General features: G+C 39.0%; 2 protein-coding genes across 2 annotated transcripts in view; both read right to left on the reverse strand.

Annotated features, from left to right (window-relative positions):
- VRK1 (VRK serine/threonine kinase 1) overlaps positions 1–27,524 on the reverse strand; it is a 367,797-nt gene that overhangs the window by 229,789 nt on the left and 110,484 nt on the right. The window lies entirely within an intron of this gene.
- On the reverse strand, positions 23,533–24,044 carry LOC122744379 (ubiquitin-conjugating enzyme E2 C-like). Its single transcript, XM_043989853.1, has one exon. It carries the CDS (start codon positions 23,953–23,955, stop codon positions 23,533–23,535), a length of 423 nt encoding a protein of 140 aa, XP_043845788.1. The 5' UTR covers positions 23,956–24,044.

Here is a 27,524-nt window from a genome sequence, read left to right on the forward strand (position 1 = left end):
ATATGTGCATATATGTATATACATATATAAATTCTCATTATAGAAACTAACATTAACACCTTGGAGAAAATAAAATATGCTATATTACTATACGGAGCTCAACATGTAAATTCTTGCAACTGATACTAAACTGCCATGTCCAATAGGCTGAATTCAGATATTCAAGAAAACATAACATGGCATGCAGCAGTGTCCTATGGATGCATATCTACAAATATACGACTATGCACAAAGAAAGCAACTGTGGGTGTGGTGTGTGCAAGAGAGAATACAGAGATGTGACAACTGCCTAAAAAATCTGTAATTGAACCACTCTCAGAAATTGATAACAACTAACATAATCTGCTTCTTTTGAGGGACATGACCAAAATCCCTCTTGTTTCTGTCATACAGCACTATAGCTTTGATTTAATTTCTTCTAGAATATGTCAGTCACATTAGAAGTTCTAAGAAATAAAACTGCAGTCGGTTGTTTGACTGTGATCTGTCTTTCCAGGCAAATATAGCTGCGGTGACAGGAAAGCTCACAAGTTCATAATGGAAGCAACTGTAGCAGTTATGTACTGTGCTCCCCACATCTCTCCTATTTATCAGGACAATTTTCAAACTTGAAGATTTCCTTCTATTTACATCACCTCAGCCCAATTGAAAGAAACCAAGTTGGGAGCTTGAGTTTGTCCATCTAAGGGTAAAAAGAGAAAAGTAAAAGAGATGCAATCTAATTATGTTTAGTTTAAATTTCACCCAGACAGGGCTCTGAAGAGATACAGAGCCAGCCAATACCATCATAAAATAATTAGTGTACTGCAGATGCAACCTAAAACCAAAGGTGTTAAATAAAGGAATTCTGGAGTACCAGTTTTCTTTTGTGAAACCCTGATGGGTAAATGTATAAACGCTCACAGATCTCATTGGCACTGAAGATCTTGGCTTTTTTTTTTACTACTGTATATGGATAGTGCAGTAAATTTAGATATATAGATGTTATGATTGAAGACAGTCTTTCTATACATCATTCCACATATGTGTCTAGTTGAGTTTATGTCTCTGTTACAGAGGTTTCTGTGTATTTCACTCACAGAAGCGCTCCTGTAAATCAAGGGTTAATTGTGATTCTTTCAGAATATGAAGCCTAGATTTTGAAGTGTCACTAGAGTCTGGGGCAGGGGGGAGCAAAGGGGAGGAACTTTATTAAAAAAATACTGTTTTTATGTAGCAGTTTATGCCAAAAAAAATACATTTTGTGCAAACATTAGAATGTCCCGGTGCACTTTAATTAGTGAAGCCACTTAGGATGAGTATAAATCACACACAGGTAGATCTGAGCATGCACAGACTCTCTATGACATCCATCCTAGTTTGTTTAGTGTAATAGTCAAAACATTTTTTCTTCTCTCAGGTCATGTTGATCTGTAGTATAATTTGAATTCTCAAGCTGTTATCCATACATCATTCCCAATAGCATCCAAAAGATAGAAAACAATTTCAAATTCTATAATTAAGTAATACTGTGCAACAGGCAGCAGGCATTATTGTATGCAGTGGGAAGTGGCTTGCCTGAGCTTTTGTAACCAGACAACCCATTGCTTCAAGCAAGTCTGCATTTGGACCCAGGGCATGGACAATGTAGGATTATGCCTAAAACCATTTTTAAAGTAAGAAGAGATGCCTCCCTTATGCTCAGAAGAAAAATTGTCCTTCCTTTAACTTTCCTTTAAAGTAAAATCTTTCTTCCTATAGCATTGCAAAATATTGCATGGGTTTATTTCCAAGGGTACATTCCATCCCCATGTAGACAGAAGCTATGTCTGGAGTCCAACAAAACAGTCCTTCTACATCTCACACAGTAGATGGTAGTGCAGATTTCTTTCTTTTCTTTTTCTTTCTTTTTTTTTTTTTTAAAGCAAGAGAGGGTTTGAAGAATTACTTCTCCCATGGATACCAGAGAGGGGAATTTTAAGTAGGCAGAATGTAATCACCCAAATTGGAATTCAGCCAGGACACTGCCAGGGTAATTACTCCTCCTCTTGTGCTAAATACCAAGGGAGCTTAAATGACCAAAGTGGCAGAGACCTCAGGTTTTGTACCCCATTCAAATGCTGCAGATCCCAGAGCCAGGGATGAAGCGCCAAGCATCCCCTAAGCATCCACTCCTGCAAGTAAGTTCCTGCCTTCATTCCCTGGCCTACTCCTTTTCTGAAATCCAGAGACTGTCCAGAGGACAGTAGACTACAGGGTTTTATTCATATAGATATAGATATATACATGTATATATGAAGAGAGAGACATATAAATGTCATCTAGATATTCCTAAACCATACCTAGAAATATGTAGTTTAACCCCCTTTGAATTCGAAGACAGGAGTTATTTTAGACCTTATTCCTCACATCAAGTTTCTGATTCCTATTTCCTCCTTCTGCTTTTGTAATTGTCATTTATTTTTGCTCTCCTCCCTGTTGGGTCGACTTCCCCATTGAGTCACCAACAGCTTCTCTTGCCAGTTACCCTTGGTCAATCACTAAGATTCTTGCGCTAAGACTGTGTAATAATGTACTTCCTGGGGAGGGATATGAGTGGGTCGGGGAGACAGCTTCATTATCTATACCATTTTGGGAACAGTATCCATGGTTTGGGGGAGGATCAGAAGATCAGAGGGCTCAGAGCTAGAAGGCACCTTAGTGATGATCATCTAGCCCCACTCCTCCCTTTAATGATGTAGCATTCAATTAGTATCATCTCACCTCGTGCTGATAGGTATACAGCCTGTCTTCACAAATGGATTATAAGTCCCTCAAAGGTGGGCACAGTTATATCTCATACTTTTGTTTAATCCCCAATGCCCAGCAAAGGAACTCAATAAATGAGAACTATTATTGAGGGTGATTAAAATATCCCCACATTATCCAAATGGAGTTAAGCTCAGTCCACTTCTGACTTCTCTTGAGGGTCCCTTACTGTTTACTTCCTCTCAACTTGAACAGTGAGCTCCAGCATCTAGTTAGTTGCTCATTTTGATTGTTGTTCTATTTCAAGATTCCAAATTCTAGCCCTCTCAAAAAAAGCAGAGAGGAGGAGGATGAAGTATCAACTCACACCCAACCAACAACCTTGATTATACTTTAATGGGAGTACTTAACTCAAAACACCCAAATGGAAGAGATGGTGTTTTCCCTTTACAAATCCTATCCAGGAATGTGAAGTTGACTGCCCATGAAACATCATTGAATTGATCACAACCAGGGTTATTGGTTAAGATATGGTGAGTTTCTATCATTCTTTTCTTTAAAGCAGGCATTCTTAACCTGAGGTCCATGAACTTGTATTTTTTTAAATTTTGATAACTTTTTCAATATAATTAATTTCCTTTATATTCCTATGTATTCTATATTTATACATTTAAAAACACTATTCTAAGGTGTCCATAAGTTTCAGCAAACTCCTTTACTAGAAATCCTTACCTTTTTTCTTGCATTTCCAACAAGTTCTCAACTTATTGCATACATGAGATAATATAACTGATTTATTTTATTTTATTTTATTTTTGGTGGGGAAATTGGGGTTAAGTGACTTGCCTAGGGTCACACAGCTAGTAAGTGTCACATGTCTGAGGTTGGATTTGAACTCAGGACCTGCTGAATCCAGGGCCAGTGCTCTATCCACTGTGCCATCTAGCTGCTCAAAACTGATTTATTTTTAACAAATATAATACAACGTGTAAACCAAGTGAATGTTGTCCCATTCAAAGAAGTCACCTTGAGAGGCTATATGCCTATTTCAATGAGGTGGCCATTGCAATAACACTTTTGGAAATGCTTTCAGAACTAGTGGATAAGTAAATAAACTTATTTCTTGGGCTCAGAAACAAATGCCTTTGGTTAGCCCCAAAAGACCAGAAATGCAACTATCAGATATATTCCAAAGAATGTGATGTGTGATGCAGGCTGTGACATCTGAATGATATCACATGGCTTTATAGTAACACCTTGTATGTACTAGTCTAGTAAAAATTCTTAATACCCTCCTTCTGACCCTGCTACTTTACCCCCACACCAAGAAGAAAGTAAGCTCCTTCAGGGTAGGGACTGTTTGGGTTGGGGATTTTTGTTTCTTTTTTGTTTGGGGGGAATTGGGGTTGGGTTTGGGGGTTCTTTGGTTGTGGTTTGGTGGTGTTTTTTTATGCCAAGTATCCAGTGTGAGGTCTTCTACATAATAATAGTTAGCATTTATATACCACTTTAAGGTTCGCAGAGTACTTTACAAATATACTTCTTTTATTCGTTATTTATATTTTCACAAATATCCTTCTTTTAACATTTACCCTAAGAGATAGGTATTATTATTATTCCCCCTTTACAGATGACGAAACTGAAGCAGAGATTACATGGCTTGCCAAGAGTCACACAGCTGGCAAGAGAGAGATGGGCTTTAAACTGTAATCTTCCCTGAGCCCTGGGGTTCAGTGCTCTAACCACTGTACCATCTAGCTACTTCATAATGTATAGGTGTTTAACACTTGATTATCAAATATCTCTTCCTACGTTATTTCCGAGTGTCATTCAACTTCTAAAAAGGCCATATGCCAATTCTGTTTATCCTACTTCACCTAGCAACTATCACAGTGCCAAGTACCAAAAGGTACTTGATGCATGGCATGGATGATGAAAATGAGGAACACCAGATATAGGAAAGTCATTGATAATACCTTCATTTGGTGTTTTGCCATCTGCTTTTAAGACAGTCCTGGGCACTCCGGCTAAGTACTCTGGGTATAGAGTTCAGTGTGCTATCTAGGAAAGAGCTTAAGATTGAGGGTCCTGGGGCATGGCCTTAAGTTACTGTCTGCTGTTTGATGCCTGGAGCACCAGTTTCCTCATATATAAAATGAATCAGTTGGACTAAGTGGTCTCTAAGGTTTATAATAGTTCTAAATGCTATGATTTAGACCTAGAGTGGAAAGCTAGAAATATTTTTGTCTTGAAGATTCCCATCAGAAGAAATGGCTCTTTTCCACTTTATAAAGCCCACACTGGGAGGCTATGTTTGCTGTCCAGGAAATCTTTTATCCAAAGGTTGAATTTATATCTAGGGTCATATTTAAGGCTGAAAAGAACCTTAGGGAACGTCTAGTGCAGGGGTTCTTTACCTTTTTCTGTGTCGTGGAAACTTTTGGCAATCTGGTGAAATCTATAGACCCCCTTCTCAGAATAATGTTTTTAAATGCATTAAATAAAACACATAGAGTTACAAAATAAAGCAATTATATTGAAATAAAGATATTTTTCCCATTCAAGTTTGCAGATTCCCTGAAATCCATCAATGGACCCCCTGGGGATACATAGACCCCAAATTCAGAACCCCTAATTTAGTCCAACTTTCTTGTTTTGTAGCTGAGGTCCATAGAGGGGAAACGATTTGCCAAACATCGTAGCTATAATAAATAACAGAAGTGAATCTGAACCTGGACCTTTTTGTGTCTAAATCCTGCATTCTTTCCAGTTCATTGTAATTGAAAAGCAAGTAGAGGCTTATAATGAACATTTGTCCAAAGGTCCAAATGCAGGCATCAAGAAAAACTATTCCTCAACATTTGGAGCTTGATTCCTGAAGGAGTTGTCCAAAAGGCATCTTGGGACCAGGCTGGGAGTAACAGGCTTGGGAGATCAAGGAGTATGCTGACAGGGGAAAAAGTATTTTTTTTTTCTCTGCATTCCAAGTAGGTTGGGAGGGACTACTCCAGAAGGTCATTCATTGTCTGAATTGGCCTGTGAGGCCTATTAGGTCTGTGAGGCAACATGCACTTGTTTTCATCCTAGGGGGGATGGGAAGGAGGGAGTCTTGGAGTGGGAGGAGCATGAGGAAGGAATAGCAATAGCCTGTCACCCTGGAAACTTGGCCTAGTGGGATGGAATCATGAGATTTGCTGGATTGACTCTGAGTATAATCACAGCCAGGATTCAGGATAGGCAATGCAAGCAACAACCCTGACAACCCAGCACGCAGGGTCTCCCAAGGAGAGATACTTGTTAATATAACTTTTTATAAATGTATATTAGATAGCCTGCTTAGTGGAAGTAGCACTGATCCAGGAGTCTAAAGACCTGGGTTCAAGTCCTGACTCTTACCAAAGCCTGTGTGATACTCTCTCAAATAGGAATAATAGTGGGTGGCTAGGTGGCACAGTGGATAAAGCACCGGCCCTGGATACAGGAATACCTGAGTTCAAATCCGGCCTCTGACACTTGACACTTACTAGCTGTGTGACCCTGGGCAAGTCACTTAACCCCCATTGCCCCGCAAAAAAAAAAAATAGGAATAATAGTGCTTAGAATACAAGGGTAAATATACATCTAATATCTATCTCACAGAGGTTTTCCTGACCTCTGTAAAACTTACTTGTCCTTGTAAGTCCCTGCTACAGAAATGGGTGTTATTAGTAATAGAAAATTCTGTTTTCTTTGGCATATATGCATTTATTTTGAGCTAAGTCAAGCCACATATGTTATAGTGAAGGCTGAAAGCTTTAGGTTGGACAGTAACACACAGGGGACAGATTTTCAAATGCAGGCAGCACAATTTTTTTCAAGCCTTGCCTAGAGCACACAAATGCCTTGTCCAAGCCCTGGGTGCAATCTGGTGCCTCCCAGGCAGAGGCACCCAATGAGAGGAACACTACTACCGTGCCAGATTCTCATAATCTGAGAACTGACAGCAAACGCTAAGAATCTTGAAGGATATATGAGAAACAAAGGAAAGGGGTAGCAATAAAAACTGGAGTGGAAAAGAACCCCCTTTTGTTCATTCCTTCATCAAACATTTACTAAGTGGATACTGCCCAGAACTGTACAAGACCTTGAAGTAGACAGAAAATTTAGAAAGATGCTCTCCCTTTCCTCATGGAGATCATAGCCAAGTAGGAGGATAAAACTAGACTACACTTACTAACTGTGTGACCTTGGGCAAATCACCATACCTCTCTCTCTAACACTTTATTCACCTTCTTTACTCTCTTTAATGAACATATTATTTGCATAATATTACTAGCAGGAAAGTCCTGTAAAACAGGACTCTATCAATTTGATCTGGTATGCACATATGCAGATTTATATATGTATATATATGTATGTATGTATGTATGTATGCATGATTTTCAAACATTTTAGCCTCAGGACCCATTTATATTATTAAAAATTGTTGAGGACCCCAAAGATCTTTTATGTGAGTTATAGCTATAAATATTTACCATATTAGAAATTAAAGTGGATAAATTAGAAAATATTTAATTCCTTTAAAATAACAGTACATGTTAACATTACATGTTAATATATTTTATGAAAAATAACTATATTTTCCAATAAAAAAGTTTAATGGTAAGAGTGGGTTTTTTTAAACAAATTTTTGCAAATCTTTTTAATGTCTGACATAATAGAAGACAGCTGGATTTTCATATCTGCTTCTGCATTCAATCTATTGCAGTATGTTGTTCTGGTTGAAGTATATGAAGAAAAGCCAGCCTCACAGAGGTAGTTAGAAAAGGTAAGAGGATTTTAATAGGCAAATACTATCTTAGCATTAGTATGAAATCAATTTTGACCTCACAGATTCCCTGACAACAGGGATTTTTAGGCCACACTTTGAAAAAAAAAGTATGTATGTGTATATATGTATGTATATACACATATGTATATGTATATACACACACATATATTTGTGTGTGCACATGTACATACTCATATTTGCATATATAAATATGTGTTGTGTATATAAAGATAGATAGGTAGGAGAGAGAGAATATATTTTGTTTGTTTTCTATGAGACCCGTGGCTTCTTTGGAGTGAGGAATACCATGTGATGAAACTTTCTCTACCAATGCAGATCAACGACTACTCTGGTTTTTCCAGTCTTAGAAATTTACTTGGTACATTGAAAGGTAAGTGACTTGCCCAGGGTCCCACAGGCTGTGTGTCAGAAGAAACCCTTGAACCCAGGTCTTCCTGATTCAAAATCTAGGTCTTTATATACTATACTATATTGACTCTCTGCTATTAATAGAATAAAATAATCAATAATATCAACAGTACATTATAAACACAACAGGAAACTGCAAAACAAAGTATTTCCCTGGCAGTCTTTATGAAATGACTTGATCTTTTAAAACAATGTTCTTATGTCAGACAAGTCCCTGGGCAATTTGCTGCCTCCCTTCAGCTGGCCAGTCAAGCATCTGAGGTACAGAGCATTAGTTCCTGTGTGCAATGATAAGAGGGAAGATTGATTTTGCTTTTAGTTTGGGGCAAACCTGAAGGCCGAGGTGCAGTTTACAAGTTGCTTTGTTTGCCAGATGAAAACAAACCAAAAAAAAAAACCATACTAGGGCTCAAGACAAGGGGTGTTATAGTAAGCCGAACCCCTGAAATGCCTTATCTGAAAAAGACCCCTGTTTACCACCAAGTCAACTTTAAAAATAGTTGATGTGTGAAAAGATTTCAAGAAATTTTAGTGAGGGATTTTTTTAGTACCTTGCACTGTAATAACTAGAAAGTGTTTAATAAACATGATATGCGGCAGTTGCTAAGCAAAACCTGATTGATGTACAGTCGCAGTGCGAGCATCTACGCATCAGGGCTGTCCCCTTTATTTGACTGTGAATTCTGATATTCTGATGGAAGCAGTTGTGCTGAACCTTATTTATAATCAGCTTACAACATGAGTAGCTGGGTTGTAAGTGCTTCTCAAATTACATAGCAAATCTTGTTGTCTCCTTAGGCAAATAAGAAACCCACATCATAAGCTTTAATTGTAATACAGGTCACTGTCAAGGGCAAAACACTTTCCAAACCCTTCTGATTAGAGAAATCATATAGGACTTAAGTGTGGAGTTGGAGCTGGATCTGTAGCACCTGAGGATGGTTCAAAATGCACCCATTAGATAAATGTCCATGGAAAGTGATATGGAAAAAATCTTGTTACGTTAAAATTATAAATTCTTTTGCCTTTGTGCTTAAGAGTTCAAGGAGGAAAGAAGATTGCTGGCTTTAAGGAGCTTCACAATTTAAACACACACATACACACAAAGACACACATACATACTCAAGAAGTACTAGAAAAAAAATGTAAAACTGGGTAGAAGCCTTGTTTCCCTGGATAGGAATGAAACCATAGCTTGTACTGAAAGAGAAAGCTTCCAAAGACATGTACATGACACAGGCTAAGATAAAAATGGGCTTTTGTCCTTTGCTAGGATGCCTCTTTAACAAACACATGAACAAGCATGAGGGTGTATGCCAGTGATTCCTGATACTGAGGAGACTGAGGGTGGTAAATTGCTTGAGCTTGGGAATTCTGAGTGGCAACAGGCCTCAAAAGCCCTGTTCAGGTATCGGAACTAAGTCCAGCAACAATATGATGGGTCTGAGGGAGTGGGAGGCCACCAGACTGCCTTGGAAAGGGTAAACCCATCCAGGTTGGAAACAGAGCTGGTCAAAGCCATAAGATCACTTTCATCCTGAGAGGGATAGAGAGCCACAGTCTCAAAACAAAAGCAAAAACAAATAATAACAACAAAGTTATGGTGAGATTAATTGTTAAGTCCAAATTTATTTCCCAAAGGGAAAAAAAATACAGAATTTATCTTTAAGAGGTCAAGAACAAGCTTTCTAAAATATTCCCAAAAAATCTTTTTTCATTAAAATACTTTCACAATTCATAATATTAAAACAAGTTGGGTTAATTAATATATTAATATAATATAGTATATTTAATTATAATTATATAGAGATGTGTATTGTAATTTTATATATACATATATATATATAAAACCTTCGTGTAAGAGGGTCCATCCTGAAGGACTGGGGTATACTTTGGGGGACTTTTACTTCTCTGGTTCATTTGTTTCTATCCTGACAGTATGGGAACCTCTAATTCCTAACAAATCTAAATGCCAGGTCACATTGATAGCCACTATCATGGTCTTGTTCAATAGGAAGGATCAGTCCTTGGGCCAGTCCCATACTCACCTTCGTGGGTATGGCGTTCTATACCTCTTATCAGAAATTCTGGAAGTGCCAAGACAGTTGACAACCTTCTGTCCAGAACTCTACCTCTGATTCGGTGACTATACCCCCCATCCAAGGGATATATGTGATTGTGGGTTCTAACCCAGTTGAAATCACCTGTCTTACCCCTCTCTCCTCCAGCAACCTTACTTATTCCCTTAACACATCATATTTTACTAAAGCCTGATCATGTGACCCTGGCATAATAAATTGATTCCCCATAGGAATGGACAGACATGCTCAGATACTAAATGCAGTATTTCCCTTTTTGGCACAGATTCAAGAAAAACAACAAAATGATATATGATACACTAAAGCAATACAAAATAAAACATCTGTCATGGGGCTATACTTCTGCTACTTCTCCCAGACCTAGGAAGTCCTGAACTCTGGATCTAGGAGTTTTAAGAAAACTACTGATTTACTATCAGTTTCTCCATTGCTCTTCCTACAAGCAGGCAAAGAGGGGTGAGCAATAAAACACAGTTGCCAGCTGTTGTTTTACTCACAGAACCCATAGACATGTAGGTGCGAAGACTCAAGAACTTTGAACCTGAACTCCTCTTACAACATAGGACATGAACTTGGGATCTGGTGTGACCAGGAGCACCTGACCAAGAAGGGACCAGAGCCAAGGAACAGTAAGGGACAAATCCTCAATATGGAGGAACAAATCTAGACTTTGATCTCTATTATTACCATAAGTTATACATATATATAAGAATTCTCCATTGATCCCCCTTGAGGGGAAATCAAGTGAGGGGAGTACAATAAATCTAGAAGATTGTAGAGGTCCACAGGTACCTACAAAGGTGTGGATCACTAAAAGAAGGGTTGCTAAATTTTTAGCTGCCCTAAATATTTCCCCCTACTTGGGGTAAGAGGTTCAACTAGGCTAATAATATAAATCTGGAATTGATTGTACAGGTCTCTGGGAAGGTGGGACTCATTGCAGGTGTCAGTTTTCTATAAACCTTGAATGATTTTTCCTTGGAGCTTGGTGTAGAGGGAACCTAGGGTGGTACTCTAAGTCTGGAGGACTTTATAGGTCTCTGAGGAGATGGATGCACTCAGAAGAGGGGACAGTTGTTTTAACCACTATGGGCTTGGTTATACGTATGCCTTTGCATTTTTACTTTGGGTTAAGTGAAGCCTATCCTGTATTTGATATATTCTTAGCCTTACTGCTGGCACATGGACAGAGAGCTTTCTTCCTATTGTTCCAATGATCTAGAAATAAACCAAGTTCTGGTGTTACTAGGGGAAATCCTGTTAGGGGCAAGGGCCAAAGAACACTATTATTGAGAGGGCTCCAAGCCCATGTAAACTTAGAACTTTGATTTGGAAGACTGACATCTGAGGATAAATCCAGGAAAGGAAAACACTCAGGATAAAAACTGGGACAGTGGAGATACAACATGGTATAGTGGGGAAAGGATTGCATGTGAGGCCCAAAGACCTAGTTTTGAATCTTGTTTCTGCCACTTATTTGTGTGACCAGCAAATCATTTATCTTCTCTGAACTAATCTACAAGAGAGTCAGACAACATGATCTCCAAATATTCTGAACTACTCTGAAATAAAATACCCTGAAAAATTTAAGCTCTGAAATACTCTTATTTTACAAGGAAATGGGCTTCATATATATGACAGGTACATCCCATTATTTCTGAAGGGGCATGTAGATAGTATGCCACAAATATATTCTATGCCATACCAAACTCTCTCCCCAAATATCAAATGACAACAAAAGTGATCACTATTCCAAAGTCTTTCTTTTACAGACCTGACCATGACAAAAACAAAAGGAAAATTTCTTCCCCCTAACAAAAATTTCAGTTGGAACTTGCAAGCTTATGTGTTCTTATATCTAACTCTTTGATGCTGCACTGCTTTACTGTCATGAACAAAAACCTGATAATTGATGTATTAATAATTGTTATAGTAAACAAACCAATGCTGCGTTGATGAACCAATAATGCATTATTATACCTTTCCTTTCTAACTATCCTAAGCTATAACTATAACTATCATATTATTCACAGAATAATCAAGTAACTGCAAAAAAGCAAGAGAAAGTCAAAGTAAGAATTACATAAATATTTGTTGGTTTATCTGTAAGTTATCTGTGAACATTTACCTTTCAGCTGATGTAAAAACAGAATGGCCCCGACCCAGGGGGGCTGTGGTCTCATTATAAGAACTCAGAGCTCAGCTTTACTCAGAGACTGTTTGTTCCTAGGGTAGCCTGTCTTCTAAAGACAGAGATTGGATTCCTTTTCTCATTTTCTCTGGACAAACCCCAACCTGCGGCCCTGGGGGAAATCACTTAACACTTAGTTTGGGCTCATGTTTAGGGTCCCTTCTAGAAGGAGATTAGAAAAAAATATTAAAAGTCCAATGTAGATTAGGAATAGGACAGCTAGTTTTTTCCTTCGCACAAAATAAATGTTTAAAACACAAAGGATTCATAAGCATACATGAACAAAGACAACTCACAACTGGTTAAACATATCTAAAACATCAAAACATGAAGTACTTTGAAGGACTGTTGAACATCCTTTATTGTTTAAACAACACCCACATTCTCTCCTAAGCCCCCTCATAGCTTGGGCTCTTTCTCCTAGTTGTGGCCATCTCTTCTAGAAGAACCATAGTAGCTGCCCTCAAATTCTTGGCTTTTTGAGGTAGCCACTCCCCCAGTGTTCATTTCTCATGATAGCTGTGCAGTCATTGATGATAATGGAAAGAAAAATAAAGCACAGGAGACTGCTACTGCCTTGAGATCTGAGCCAGCACATATAACCAGTGCCATATGGAAGCAGACACTAGAGCTGCTGGAGGTAGAGAGGAGTCCTCTATCCCTAACCCTATGGGAAGGGAGACAGACAGACAGACAAAGACGCAGAGACACAGAAAGAGACAGAGAGACTTACAGAGTCCCCACATTTGGCAAATGGTGAGAAAGACTGAGATCAGAAGTTATCTTTCCCTTTTAAGGAAGTGGTTCTTATCCTGGGGGTTGTAAATTTGTTTTTATTAGTCACTAAGTAGTGCGATGGAGTGCTGGGCCTGAAGTCAGGAAGGCTCATTTTCCTAAGTTCAAGTCTGGCCTCAGACACTTAACCCTATTTGCCTCAGTTTCCTAACCTTTAAAATGAGCTGGAAAAGGAAATGGCAAACCATTCTAGTATCTTTGCCAAGTAAACCCCAAATGGGGTCATGAAGAGTGCGACATGACTCAAAATGACTAGGTAGGTGGTACAGTAGATAGATTTTGCCTAGAATCGGGAAGACCTCAGTTCAAATTCAGCCTCAGATACTACCTAGCTGTTTGACCCTGGACAAATCTCTTAACTTCTGTATGCTTAGTTTCCTCAATTGTAAAATGGGAATATAAATAGTATGTACCTCACAGGATTGTTGTGAGGATAAAATGAGACAATATTTGTAAAGTGCTTAGCCCAGTATCTGGTACATAATAAGCACTTAATATGTATGTATTCCCTCCCCCTTTAAAAATATATGGTTTGATAATTGCACTTTATTATTATATGTTTCTTTTGTAATCCTAGGTATTTTATTTTATGCATTTAAAAATATTATTCTCAGAAGAAATCCATAGGTTTTGCCAGATTGCCAAAGGGATCCATGACTTTAAAAAAGGTAAGAATTCTTCTTTAAGGTCTGCTGACTGGATAGCTCTTCCTGGCTCAGTGATCAGTCCTCTCTAATGGTGGTCCACCTTGCCAATTTCAGAGGAACCAATGAGCCAATGAGGGGATAAGTAATCGTCTTTTAGCTCTGAGTCACAGTGAGCCTGGTCACTGGGAGTGGCTCTATGCTTGCTCCATGGAGTGTGCTCTAGCCTGAACAGAATTTTCCCCAATTCAATGTCTAGAGGCTGACATCTGAGGATGAATCCAGGAAAAGAAAACAAAGAAAATCCAGCACTTAGTATAGAAACTGGGACAGTGGAGATATGGTATGGTATGGTGGGGAAAGGACTAGATATGAGGCCCTAAGACCTAGATTTGAATCCTGTTTCTGCCACTTATTATTTATGTGACCACGGGTAAATCATTTATCTTCTCTGGACTAGTTTCCTAATGTACAAGGGAATTAGACTAGATGATCTCCAAAAACTCTGAACTACTCTGAAATAAAATACCCTGAAAAAAAAATCTCAGCTCTGAAATACTGTGATTATACAAAGAAATGAGACTAAAAGACAGATTGTCCCACCAGTTGGTGACCCCACCCACCCTTTTGCCATTCTTGTAAGTACATTAACCTGGTTATTCAGTTCAGCAGAGGACATATAATGTCTCTGATGGGCATGGCCCTTGAAATCAGTATAGATTCAGATCTTATCTTCCCTTTCCCTACAGGTTCTCTTAAATGCTAGTTCAGGGGCAGCTAGATGGCGCAGTGGTTAAAGCACCAGCCCTGGATTCAGGAGTACCTGAGTTCAAATCCAGCCTCAGACACTTGACACTTACTAGCTGTGTGACCCTGGGCAAGTCACTTAACCCCTCATTGCCTGCAAAAAAAAAAATGCTAGTTCAGCCTACTGGCAATATTTGCCAGCAACCTGATTCCACAGGGGTCCTCCATTACTGAATTGATGGTCACTGAAGTCCAATTGTATATACTTTTTTTCATAGCAGGCAGAGCTGTCAATAAAAGAGATAAAGGGTGTTTCTTAGGAGCTAAGTCTTCATAGGCAAGAGACCACTGGGATAGGGGAAGAAGCGTGGTGCCAGAACATGGACTAGAGACCTCAGTTTCTAGTACAGTCAGAGTCTGGGCAAGGGTGATCTTGAATCTGTCTTTTTCATTTAATAATATAGGCTGTCTGGCTTTGTTTAACTTATAATAGGCAACTCTGGGGGAAAGTCGGTGGTAATGCCCTGTGTCATCCAGTCAGTGGCAGCTAGGGCCCATTAGCAAATGAACAATAGCTTTGCAAAAGTTGTTTTGCAAGTGGCCATTTGGGAGAGTTTGTGATGCTAGAAACCTGGTGATCATTTGGTCTGGCCATTCCTAGGTGCCCATTGAGGTAGTAAAATTCTCCACAATTGTAAATTCTCAATATAATTCACCATCTTATTTTGTGTCTTTAAAACTGTATTTCTTCATACTCATATTTTTCTAGTTTTCATTAAGCAAAAGTTTTTTCTCAACCCCTCTTTAAACTATCAATATGTTCACAAAGAAACAAGGTATCATCCTGTAGGGCTCATATGGCGATTTAAAACTTTTTATTCACAGCACAATTCATTTTCTGTTCCGAACCGCTCAAATTCCATCTGACAAATCCAGGTTTGCCCTTTCACATTACTTCTCTGCCCTAGATATTCCCCTTTTCTAGTCATTTGTATTGCCCAGGAATAAGAGTTCAACTTCTCCACAGGAGGATTAGTGCAACAATTCCTCCATTTGTACAGGGATTTTTCTGTTGCTCCACCACTGCCATTTCTATGGCTATGTGGTTCCTTTTCTCTTGGAATCATATGATTCCCTGGTAAATAGAGTTTCTGTACCCCTTCTCCTCCATAAATCTCTCAGATCTTTTCTCTGTATCTAGATTCCTCTTAAAGGTCAAGTTTAAGGGTGTATGGACTGGCCAGGAATCAACCAATTAGCCTTAATATAGTGTCAACTAGGACCCAGAACAAAGAGAATTTACATCCCATTGGGCAAAGAAGGCATTTATACTTTATAGAAGGGGTTATGTATAATAAGTTATACCTAGTTATATGTGTCTGTATAAGGGGTGTGTGGGGTGTTCAAGGAGAACTAGCACCTCTGGTATGAGGGCTTGCTCAGCCCTTTTTAGGGCTGCTCATCTACCTTTGGTGTCCACCTGACACTCAACTCTCACCTGTAGCTCCAAGAAGCTGTAGCATGTGTAGCAGCCATACCCCACTAAAACTGTCTCAGCAGACAGGCTACACCAGGTTGAGGGTAACCAAGGGGCCTCAAACCCATAGGTGAGTTGTGTCTACCCCAAGCATGTAAAGACTTCCCCTAGTGGAATGGGTGGAGAAGAACAATTTGTTCCAAAGACCATGAAGGCAGCCGAAGCAGGTTCTTCAGAGCTTGGTCGGAAATAAAAGTTCATCCACTGCCTCCTGGGCCATTGCCAATCTTCTTAACTTTTGCCTTGCCACTGTACGTCAATGACTCTGGAAGAGTGAGACAGATGAATTCATGTGACTCTCTCACTTAAATCCAATTCATGTATGAGTCAAGCCTTACCCCATGATATCATTGGTTTTATTCCAAAACGAAGGACAAACAACAACAACATTAGGAATTATCATCATTGTTGGAGCAAGTTCTCCATTGTTTAACATGGTCAATAAGGAATTAACCTTGGCCTTTTATGTTTTTTGCTGAGCACATCTTCTCTACAAGAATTAAGTTAACAAATATTAATAAATCAACAAGGTTTTTGTTTGTTTGGTTTGGTTTTTTTGGTGAGGCAATTGGGGTTAACTGACTTGCCCAGGGTCACACAGCTAGTAAGTGTCAAGTGTCTGAGGCCGGATTTGAACTCAGGTCCTCCTGACTCCAGGGCTGGTACTCTATCCACTGTGCCACCTAGCTGCCCCAACAAGTTTTTAATAAATAGCACAATATATATGCAGGGAAGCTGGGTGGTTCAGTGGCTAGAGCACCAGCCCTGGAGTCAGGAAGACCTGAGTTCAAATCTGCTTCAGACATTTACTAGCTGTGTGACCCTGCATTAGTCATTTAACTCTGCCTCAATTTCTTCATCTGTAAAATGAGCTAGAAAAGGACATGACAAACCACTGTAGTATCTTTGTCAAGAAAACTCCAAATGGGTTCAAGAAGAGTCAGACACAACTAAAACAACTCAACAACAACATGCCTATGTGCCAGACACAAAGCTAAAAACAGGGGAAGCAAAGACAAAGATGAACCAATCCCTGATGTTAAGGAGTTTATAGTTTATGAGATGAAACAACATACACAGATATAAGTAAATATAAAACATATTAAAAGTAAATACACAGTAAGTGGAGGGAGGGCACTAATAGCTGAAGATGATCAAGAAAGGTATCACGTGGGAGGCAGCACTTAACATGGGTTTTGAAGAAAGCTGTTATTTTCAGCAGCAGAGGTGACAAAGGAGAGCATTCCAATCACGGGAAAGAACCTATTCAAAGGCTTGGAGATGGAAGTTGGAATGTCATCAATGAGGAACAGTGATAGGTCAGTTTGGTTGAAATGTTGATATGATAAACCTTGAAAGGTAGACTGAAGACCAGGTATAAAGAGCTTTAAATTCCAAATAAAGGGGCTTATAATTTATCTTAGAGGCAATTGGGAGCCAGGGTGGGGAAGGAGCAGTGTCATGTGGTCAGATATGTGCTTTGGAAATGTCACCTTGGTAACTGGGAAGAGGATGGATGGGAGAAGAAAGGGATTAGAGTTTGAGAGAAGAATGTGGGGAGGGTCTGGGTAAGTGGACATAAGGGGGATGGATTATAAAAGATGGTAAAGTGTTGAGCAGACTTAACACAACCTGTTAGAGGGGTGAGAGAGAGTAAAGAGACATTATGATGCCAAGTTTTAAAACCCAGGTGACAGGAGGAAAGGTGGCATCCTCACTATAAATAGAGATTCTTTAAGAAAAGTGGGTATTATGGGAAAAGTTAATGAGTTCTGCTTTGAGCATGTGGAGCTTGAGTTGTCTACAGGGCATCCAGCTGGAAATATCCAAAAGGCAATTGGGGATATAGATCTGAAACTAAGGAGAGACACTAGGACTGGTTGTACACATCTGAGAGTCATCTAGAAACCAGATTTCAAGAGGTTAAGAAGGAAAAGGAGAGAAAGAGGAGGTAATAGTGTAGACATTTTTTAAGAAGTTTGACTATGAAAGGGAGGGGAGATAAAGGACAATAGCTGAAGGAATTGGTGGGGTAAAGTGAAAATTTTTTAAGGATGGAAGTGACCTGGGCCGAGGGGTGTCCTAGAGCCACTGCTAACCATCTCTGACTGTTAAATTTTCAGTGTGAGCCTTTACACCTTGTATAACAGCAAAGGATACAAAACAGAGTTTGATTGATTGTTTTGTTGAGTATTTAGACCAGGGGTGAGCAAACTGCTTATTTTTGTAAGGCCCATGAATTAAGAATGGTTTTTAAGTCATCAGCTGAAAAGTAGTCTTAAGACCTTGTCTAGAAGGAAGGAGGAAAGGAGGAAATAACTCACTTGTATAGTGCCTACTATGTGCCAGGAACTGTGCTAAGCACTTTGCAAATACTATCTCATTAGAGATGAAGAAAAATGTTAATAATTTAACTTAAACTGAAAAGTGTGTCATACATTTTCCCCCTCCCCCTCCCAGAGATGGTTGTTAAATATTTACCAGCACACAACTATGAATATGCCTGAATGTATTTGTAGGCAGCAAGGAAAAGGCAAATATATAGGAAGAAACTGAAGACTAGAGACAAATAGGGGATGATTGTAGGCGCAATATTCAGGAGGAGGGAGGATGGGATGAGATCAATAATTAAAGGACTGGCCTTGGTAAGCAAGAAGACTACCTCTTTATCAGGGAATAAAGAAGAAAAAAAATGAGGGATGATTTCAAGAAATTTTGAGATGCAGAGTAGGGGAGAAAAGAGAGTTCACAATAAATCACCTCTAGTTTCCGAGTAAAGTATGAGGTGATGTCTTCTGAAGAGAGGGTAAGGGAGTGTTACGTGAACCTTGAGAAGAAAAGCCTTGGAATAGCCACCATAGAGAAAACCAGAGAGTCATATACATGAATGAATGGTTGTCCATGTCTCAAGATCTGAGTTCAAATCCAGTTTCAGACATTTCCTAACTGTGTGACCTTGGGCAAGTCACTCTTTGCCTCAGTTTCCTCAATTGTAAAATGGGGATACTAACCACACCTATCTCCCAAGGTTGTGAGTATCGGATAAGATATTTGTAAAGTGCTTAGTACAATGCCTGGCTCATAGTAGGTGCTAATTCTGTTTATATGTATGTGCCATCATTCATTCAATATACATATACATACACATACTTATACATATAAATATGTGTATATATACACAGGCGCACACACATATACATACACAGAGTATGACCATGAGGAATTCTCATTCCCTCTTCTCTGGCCCCCACCTTTGGAATGTTGGCATTGCCAATCTTTTCTAGGCACTTCCTTTCTCCTTCCATTGAGCAGGAACTACTCTCTAGTCATCACTCTCAGCTCCACCCTACAGGGGGTTAATGGAGGGAAATTTTTGAGCATTTGTGGAGTACAACAATAAGGAAGAAAAGGTGGCCTCACACAGTAGTTATGCCCCCACCAGACAGTAATTGCGATTGTAATCACATTTTGCCTAGAGGACCTGGATGCATGCTTTAAAAAAAACAAAACAAAAAAAACCTGCTTTGGGAAATTATATAAAATATAATATCAATAAAATCCTCTCTCATATAGCTCCAGACTTCCCCATTGGGAGAAATCTCTGACAATTCCCAACAGAGTCTGTGTTCTCTGTCCCTTTCTTTCTCTTTCTGCCTACCATGCTGGTCACTACCTTCCTCTCTTGCTTCTCATTCTTAATAATGAAACATACAATTCAGAAGTTGTTAAGATCAGATCAATCTTTATCTTAAGCTGGCATTCACTACTAATTAAACATAAATTTGAACAAACTTTAAAGAACAGATGAGCTTTAGGTTTAACATATATTCTCCCCATGAGAAAAAGTGGAGGAAGGGTAAGCAAATATCATTATCCGTATTAGTCCTCTGGCAGGGAGAAGTTCCTTAACCCCTCACCTCTGAGTGTTCCATCCAGCTGGGGTGGGCAGAGGAGGCTACACCAGAGCTCCGAGGGCCACTCGATGGCAGCCTCTTCCTGTATACCCCACTCCCAATCTTTAGACTCTCACTGTAGTCTCCATTCCTTCTTTCTTGCTAGCTCAAGATCTCCTCCTCCAGGTTGAAGGGAAAACAACACTGTCATTTTTAAGGCAGAACTCTCTGAGTTCGTGGTCATAACAAAGTAAAGAATTTCTATCCCAGATAAAAGAACTATATCCCAGTGTGTATATCTCCTTGGTAAAAGGAACTCTATATGCCTACTATATGCAACCATGGCACAGAGGCACTTAGTAGAGATATAAAATTTAGAAAAGATGTTATTCCATGGATAAGTGCCAATTTGTGACTAATATGTATCAGATTGCAAAACTTTCAAAGGTCCTTACTTCCTAAAACCTCTTTTAAGATTCTTACAAAACTCACTCCACTATTTCAGATAGAAATCACCATACCTTAGTAAACAATTTAATCAGTTACAGTGGTTAAAAATCACTAATCCCCTAGTGGCTTGTCTTGTGCTCTCACTATTTTAGATGGATTCTTATATGGCAGACTGCTGTTTCTGAACAGCTAGGTAGTGCAGTGGATAGAATCTGGAAGTCAGGAAGATCTGAATTAAAATCTGACCTCAGACGTTTAACTGTGTGACCCTGGCCAAGCCACTTAAACCCTATTTGCCTCAGTTCCTCATCTATAAAATGGGAACACAGTGGAGAAGGAAATGGCAAACTACTCTAGTCTCTTTGCCGAGATAATCACATGAACAATAGTCCCATCATGGGGTCACAAAGAGACTGAAAGACTGACCAAGTCCCTAACCTCATGGAGCATATCATCTAACAAGATAATGTGTTAAATTTATGTTATTAAATCTTTGAGAACTTACTTTCATCTCCCAACTCACATATTTAGCAGCATTATCAAAAGGTGGGGCTATTACTGATTTGATATCTTCAATACACAAGAAGATTTCCAGTTCATTCATTAGTCTTATTCTCTACTACATCTCTTTTTTCTTTTACATTGTAAGAAATAATAATAATAATAGCTCACATATCTATGACATTTTAAAGATTCCAAGGCAATCCCTCCCGACAACCTTATGGGTGAGTTAATGCAAGTATTATTATCCTCATTATGCAAATAAGAAAAGCAGAGGCTTAGACTAGAAGGATCAGGCAATTGTGTCAATTGATGCAAGAATTTTTAAAAACAATAATTCTTTAATACTTTTACCATAAGTTATTTCTGTGCAAATATATTTTAAATACAAATAATTACAAGCAAATATTATAATTTTACCCTGAAATAAAACTTTTTTCTCCTACTATCTGTAGTATGTACAAAGGCACTGTATCAATCAGCATAGATTAGTCCTTTGAAAACCCAGGTCTCTTTCCTCCAGGCCCACTTCTATGTGTCACACGTTATAAATGAGTGAGCCAGGGTGGACATAACAGAATATAGGGAGAAGGAGAAGCCCATTTAAAAAAATAATATTTGTGCACACTAAGAACCTTCACTACAATCCTCTGATGTAGTGTGGAAATGACATTGGGTTCTTGAAAGCTAGGCCAGTGGAGCACAAGCCTTGGTAGATATTATGAAATAGAAAGGTGTCAAGTACAGGAGAGAAGGAAGCAAATCGTTATTAAGCACTTTCTATGTCTCAAATAATGTGTTAAGTGCTTTGCAAATATCTCATTTGATCCTCACAATAATCCTGTGAGGTAGGTGCTATTATTACCCTCATTTTATAGATGAAGAAACTGAGACAAACAGAAGTGAAGTGACTTGCCCAGAGTCATACAGTTAGTAAGGATCTTAGGCTGGATTTGAACTCAGTTCTTCCTGACTCCAGGGGCAGTGCTTTATCCATTGTGCCACCTAGCTGTCCAGAAGCAGCAGTCTATCATATAAGAATCCATCTAAATAAGTGGACTGGCCACCAGGGGATTAGTTATTTTGACCACAGTGATTTATTAAATTGCTTACTAAAATATTGTGATGTTGCAATCTGAATGAGTGGACAGCATCATGAATATTTTGAAATACTGAAATCTTGAAGGGGGTTTTAGGAAGTGAAGACCTTTGAAAGTTTTGCAATCTGGTACACACTAATCACAAATTGGCACTAGCCCATGGAATAACATGAGAAACATTAGATTAGGTAACTTCAAAGTCACACTTTAATATTCTTTGATTCTTATTAGTGAAAAAGATGTCATCATATATTCTAGAACTGTAGAAGAACAGAATAAACAGGTAAATTGTTCCATATAAACTGTTAATATTGGACTTGGATGGAGGAGACAGAAGTACACAGTGAAAATAATGCTTGATTTGGAATCACAGGATTTCAATTCAAATTTCAGCTCTTCTACTTGGTACAGGTAGACCTTGGGCAAGTCACTTAACTTCTCATTATACAAATTAGGAAGCAGGAGCTTAGACTCCTCAGTCTCCTTATGTGTAAAATGAAGGTGTTAGGCTGAAGGACCTTTAAGATCCAGTATTTTTTAGCTGTGATTGTAGGTAAACTGAGCCTCAGTTTTCTATTTTGTAAAATGTATGCAGAAATTCCATTCACACTACATAACATGACTGTTGTGAGGAATATACTTGGCATGCCTTAAAGCATTATAGAAACATGAGTTAATGTGAGAACAGGCTAGTCTGTAATAAAGTGTTAATTGTGAGGCGTAGTGTAAGACTAGGCAAAAAGGAGGAAAGATCAGTGTGGGCTAAAATTGTCAGGGAAGCCTTATTGGAGGGAGGGAGAGACTTTGGAACTGGCCTCAGGCGATCTGCCATAAGTGGTGAATTCAGCTCCTTACCCAGCTAAACTCCTTGGAGCCAGGAAGGATCAAGAGGAAACAGCTCTCATGGATGCATACTCTTTGTTTAATGCATTCTTTTTTATAGTCTCCATTGCCAAGCACTCTATATACCCAAACTCCATTACTGTCAGTGAGTATGACTACTGAGCACTGCGCCTCATTAATGTATTATTTATTTTATTACCTTATTGTTTAAGTTGGTATTTATCACTTACTATCTTATATAATGGTTTGGTAATATGCACGCTGATAAATAACTTTAAAATGTCTTGCCACCTCTTCTCAAGAGCCCAATTTCTCTGCACCACTAACTAGCTTGGTAGGTCAAATGTTCAAGTAATCTTTACTCCTTTCCTGGTGGGGAAGGTTATGGTGCTTTCCATTCAAGCAGATACAAATTATATTGTTTAAAATCTACTTCACCAAATAAATGGGTAAAGCAAAGAGAACATTTATTTACAAACTGAGAGAGTTATAGAAGATCAAAATTGGAAGACACCTTAGGATCATGTAGGTACATATGACATTAGAGCTGAAGAGGCTTTCTTTCTTTCTTTTTTTTAAAAAAACAAAAACAAATTTATTTACACATTAATGTTGAGGACTGAACTAGAGTTTAAGAAAAAAGGAAAACAATATGATACAGTCCTGTACAGAAGAGAAAAGATAGGTTATGAGGAAGGGGAAAAGATGCACGCACACACATACACATACAAACAAGATGAAGGGAAGATCAGCTGGGCAGCTGGGGTCAGGGCTCCTGGCTAGTCACCTGCTTCATGTAGGTTTCCAGCAGGTACTTTTTAAAGGCTGTGGTGTTTGTCCAAACTTCAGCAGCATGTGTGTTCAATGGGCTGTCAATGTTGGGTTCTCCCAGTAGGCTCTGGATAGATTGTAGAATGGTCCTGACATCATACAGAGCTGACCACTTGTCCTTGAGGATGTCCAAACAGATATTGCCTTGGGTATCCATATTAGGATGGTAACAAGGTGTGACAAATTTCACAGTGGGAGCATTATATGGGTAGCCGCTGGGGAACTCCAGGGAGAGCTTGTACCTCAGGTCTTCATATACTGTCCCAGCAGTCCCATGGATGGTCCCAACCCATTTGAAGATATTGTCAGACTCTGGGAAGGCAGAAATTCCTTTGTCTCCAGACATCATTAGGGTCATCAATTCCTGTTGTAACCTCTTGCCCACGGATCCGAGGGCCGCACCGCCCCAGGCTTGGCCCCCTTACAGGACCCTGTGGCAGCGCTGGCGGCAGCACCCGGGTAGCAGTTGAAGAGGCTTTCTTATCCAATCCCTAACTTTACAGACAAAGAAACTCAAAATAAAACCCATGAAGTGACCTGGCTTGCCCAAGGATACACAGAAAGTTAGCTATAGAAGCAGAGCTAAGGTCCACTTCTCCAACAATAAAACTTAGTTCTGCTGACTCTCTTCATCTGTAAAATGGGGATCATCATGCCCATTTTACTTACTTCACAGTACTGTCGTAAGGCTCCATTGAAATAACATGTAAGGTGTTTGTAAGCTTTAAAGTGTTATAAAAAAATTGGAACTAAAAATCCTGTGAAAACAAGTGTTGAAAATTATCTTTATATGTAACTGGAAAATAATAAAATACTTTAAAAAATAAAGTGTTATAAAATGTTATTCATATTATTATTCTTTGTTTATTTTTTTTTTATTTTGCCAGGCAATGAGGGTTAAGTGACTTGCCCAGGGTCACACAGCTAGTGTCTGAGGCTGGATTTGAACTCAGGTCCTCCTGAATTCAGGGCCAGTGCTTTATCCACTGCACCACCTAGCTGTCCCTCATATTATTATTGTTAATACTAATAGATTTTGATCATCCACGGAAATTAAGTCAAATCAACAAACATTTACTAAGCACATTTACTAAGCATGTTTGTGTGCCAGGCACTGTGCTAAGTGAACCACTACAAGGGATTGAAAGAGGGTAATAACAGTCTCTGCCCTCTAGGAGCCCACAATCTAACAGGAGAGACAGCATGCAAACAACTATGTACAAACAAGATATTTACAAGCTAAACTGAAGGCTGAAAATACTGGGTAAATGAAACCTACTGAGCAGATGCCAGAATTTTCTTAACCAATGGCCAAGTAGGTACATGTGACAGGTAGGCACATGGACCTGTTTTATTCATATTCCAATTGGAAGGTCAATGTGATGTTCAGTGAGTCACATCTCTTTGAACCCTCAGTTTTCTCCTCTGAAAAATAGGAACAATCCCTCACAGGGTGTTTTGTAAATCATAGTGAGATTCAAATGTGGGCTGTTTTTATCAGCAGACCTGATAGAAGAAATGCAGGCTCTTCTCTTTCTTCCCCCCTTATGGGGTGACAAATAGACAGTGGGATGGTCAAAAATCAAGTCACATGAAGGAGGAAAAGCAAAAAGGGTCACTAATTTAATAACTAGACCCACATAATCCAATTGATTCTTTTCTTTATTATAAGCCCGTGCTTTGGGGGAAGTGCTATTTCCTTTCCCATCTGCTATCTGACCTTTAGTGACAGTCAGTCAACAGTAGTGATTGAGCACCCATTGTGTGTGGAAAGTTCCACAAAGAACAAAAAGGGACTTAGGAAGAAGAAGCCCTAAACACCCAGCAGACTGAGAAGAGAAATCATCAAGTAATGGTGAAAATGTGAATTGAGTTCCAGAAACTATGACAAGCACCAACTTGCCTTTCTTCCACCATCTTTTTGTCATGGATTATTTAGAGAATTGGAAGCAGCTGTGGTGGGATGGCGTTATCAAAACAAAAATGTTAATAATAGCAAGCTAATGCAAACTATGGTGACTTCTTGGGTCAAAGGACAGGAATCTGTCTTGAATGTATTAACTAAATTTGGTTTTGAGAGTAATGTTCCCAGATACAAGACATGATGCTTTCTCAACTGCATGTTTAGGAGTGTGCTTATTTATGCACCGTCCTTTCTGGGTGTGCTCATGCATGAGCCACCATTAGGAGAGCATCTTCCTTGGGTTGCTCTTCCAGGAGGGAGGATGGATTCCTTCTTCGTCATTCACACTGATCTGCTTGTAACCAATAGCCTAGTGAGATGCAAAGAGCCTTTGTTCAAGATTTAAGAGACTGGTTTCAGCTCTGCCAATCAATCCATTAATCAATAAACATTTATTAACCACTTATGTGCCAAGCACTGTGCTAAGTGCTAAAAAATTCTATGATTGTATCACTCTGAGGTTCCTTCTAATTTCAACAGTCTATGTTGTAAAGTTCCTTCTAGCTCTAACATTCTATATTCCAAGTTCTCTTCCAGCTATAAACTTCTATGACACTATGAGATGCGGTAAGACATGGTAGAAAGTGGAATGGCCTCAGAGCAAGGCAACTGGTTACAAGCCCTACCTCTGACATATGCTGGTGAAATGACCCTGGTCAGGTCATTTAGTAGCAGCAGGCAACTACCATAGAACTATATACACTGCAGAGCAATTGCCAGATTTGCATTGGTAGATGTACCAATATCCCCAATTAAATCATAGGCCTGGACCAAAAGTACAAAAAAAAGATTCATGCAAAACTGTTGGCTCGTGTGTGTGTGTGTGTGTGTGTGTGTGTGTGTGTGTGTGTACAGTGAAAACTGAGCTCTCTAGATTCATTTAGCAGATAAGCCTGAATGTTGAATGTTGAGAGGAAGATGTTCCAAGCTTTTTCCTAAAGAAAAAATGATAAAATGTACTCTTTCCATCTTTTTTTTTTTTTAGTGAGGCAATTGGGGTTAAGTGACTTGCCCAGGGTCACACAGCTAGTTAAGTATTAAGTGTCTGAGGTCGGATTTGAACTCGGGTACTCCTGACTCCAGGGCCAGTGCTCTATCCACTGCACCATCTAGCTGCCCCCTCTTTCCATCTTTGTAAAAGTGGGGGACTATGGATGCAGAAAATGATATAGCTTTTCAGCTCTACTAATGTAGTGACTTTTACTGAACTGCTCCTTCCCAACTCTTTTTTTTTGTTAAAAGGGATGGTTCATTGTGTAGAAAAGGGGGAAGGATATATTTAGAAATAAAGATGATATAAAAACAAAAGGTATCAATAACAACTGAAATTTAAAATAAAAAGAGAGGTCCTTCAAACAGAGAGCACAATGGTTCTCTAGAGCCTGAGAAAGTAAATGTAGGCCCAGATTACATCTTAGACTTGGGAAAAAATGACTCAAAATGCTTTCGGACTTTTCTCATACACCCTCTATCTCTATGCCCAAAAGTTGGAGCAATGGGCAGAAGTGGCAAAGAAATAAATTTAAGCTTTTTATAAAGAAAAGATTCCCAGCAGTTTGCACTGTCTTGAAAGTAGATCACACCCTACCCTCAAATCCATGGCATGTTCCTTCCTTCCTTCTTCTTCTTCTTCTTCTTCTTCTTCTTCTTCTTCTTCTTCTTCTTCTTCTTCTTCTTCTTCTTCTTCTTTTTTTGGTGAGGCAATGGGGGTTAAGTGACTTGCCCAGGGTCACACAGCTAGTGTCAAGTGTCTGAGGTCGGATTTGAACTCAGGTCCTCCTGAATCCAGGGCCAGCGCTTTATCACTGTGCCACCTAGCTGCCCCCATCCTTCCTTTCTTAAGTGAATCAAGATTTGTTTTAATTTCTGAAAATATTCAAACTAACCAATACTACCCCCTACAAGAAACATATCCCTTGTACTATATTAAATTGTCAGTGTTTTATAACTAATCCCTAAAAGTC

The sequence above is a fragment of the Dromiciops gliroides genome, chromosome 2 (genome assembly GCF_019393635.1).
Source record: "Dromiciops gliroides isolate mDroGli1 chromosome 2, mDroGli1.pri, whole genome shotgun sequence".
Taxonomy (NCBI): Eukaryota; Metazoa; Chordata; class Mammalia; order Microbiotheria; family Microbiotheriidae; genus Dromiciops; species Dromiciops gliroides.

Coding starts and splice junctions, on each gene's coding strand:
- LOC122744379 (XM_043989853.1), bottom strand. CDS start 23,955: ATGACCCTAATGATGTCTGGAGACAAAGGAATTTCTGCCTTCCCAGAG.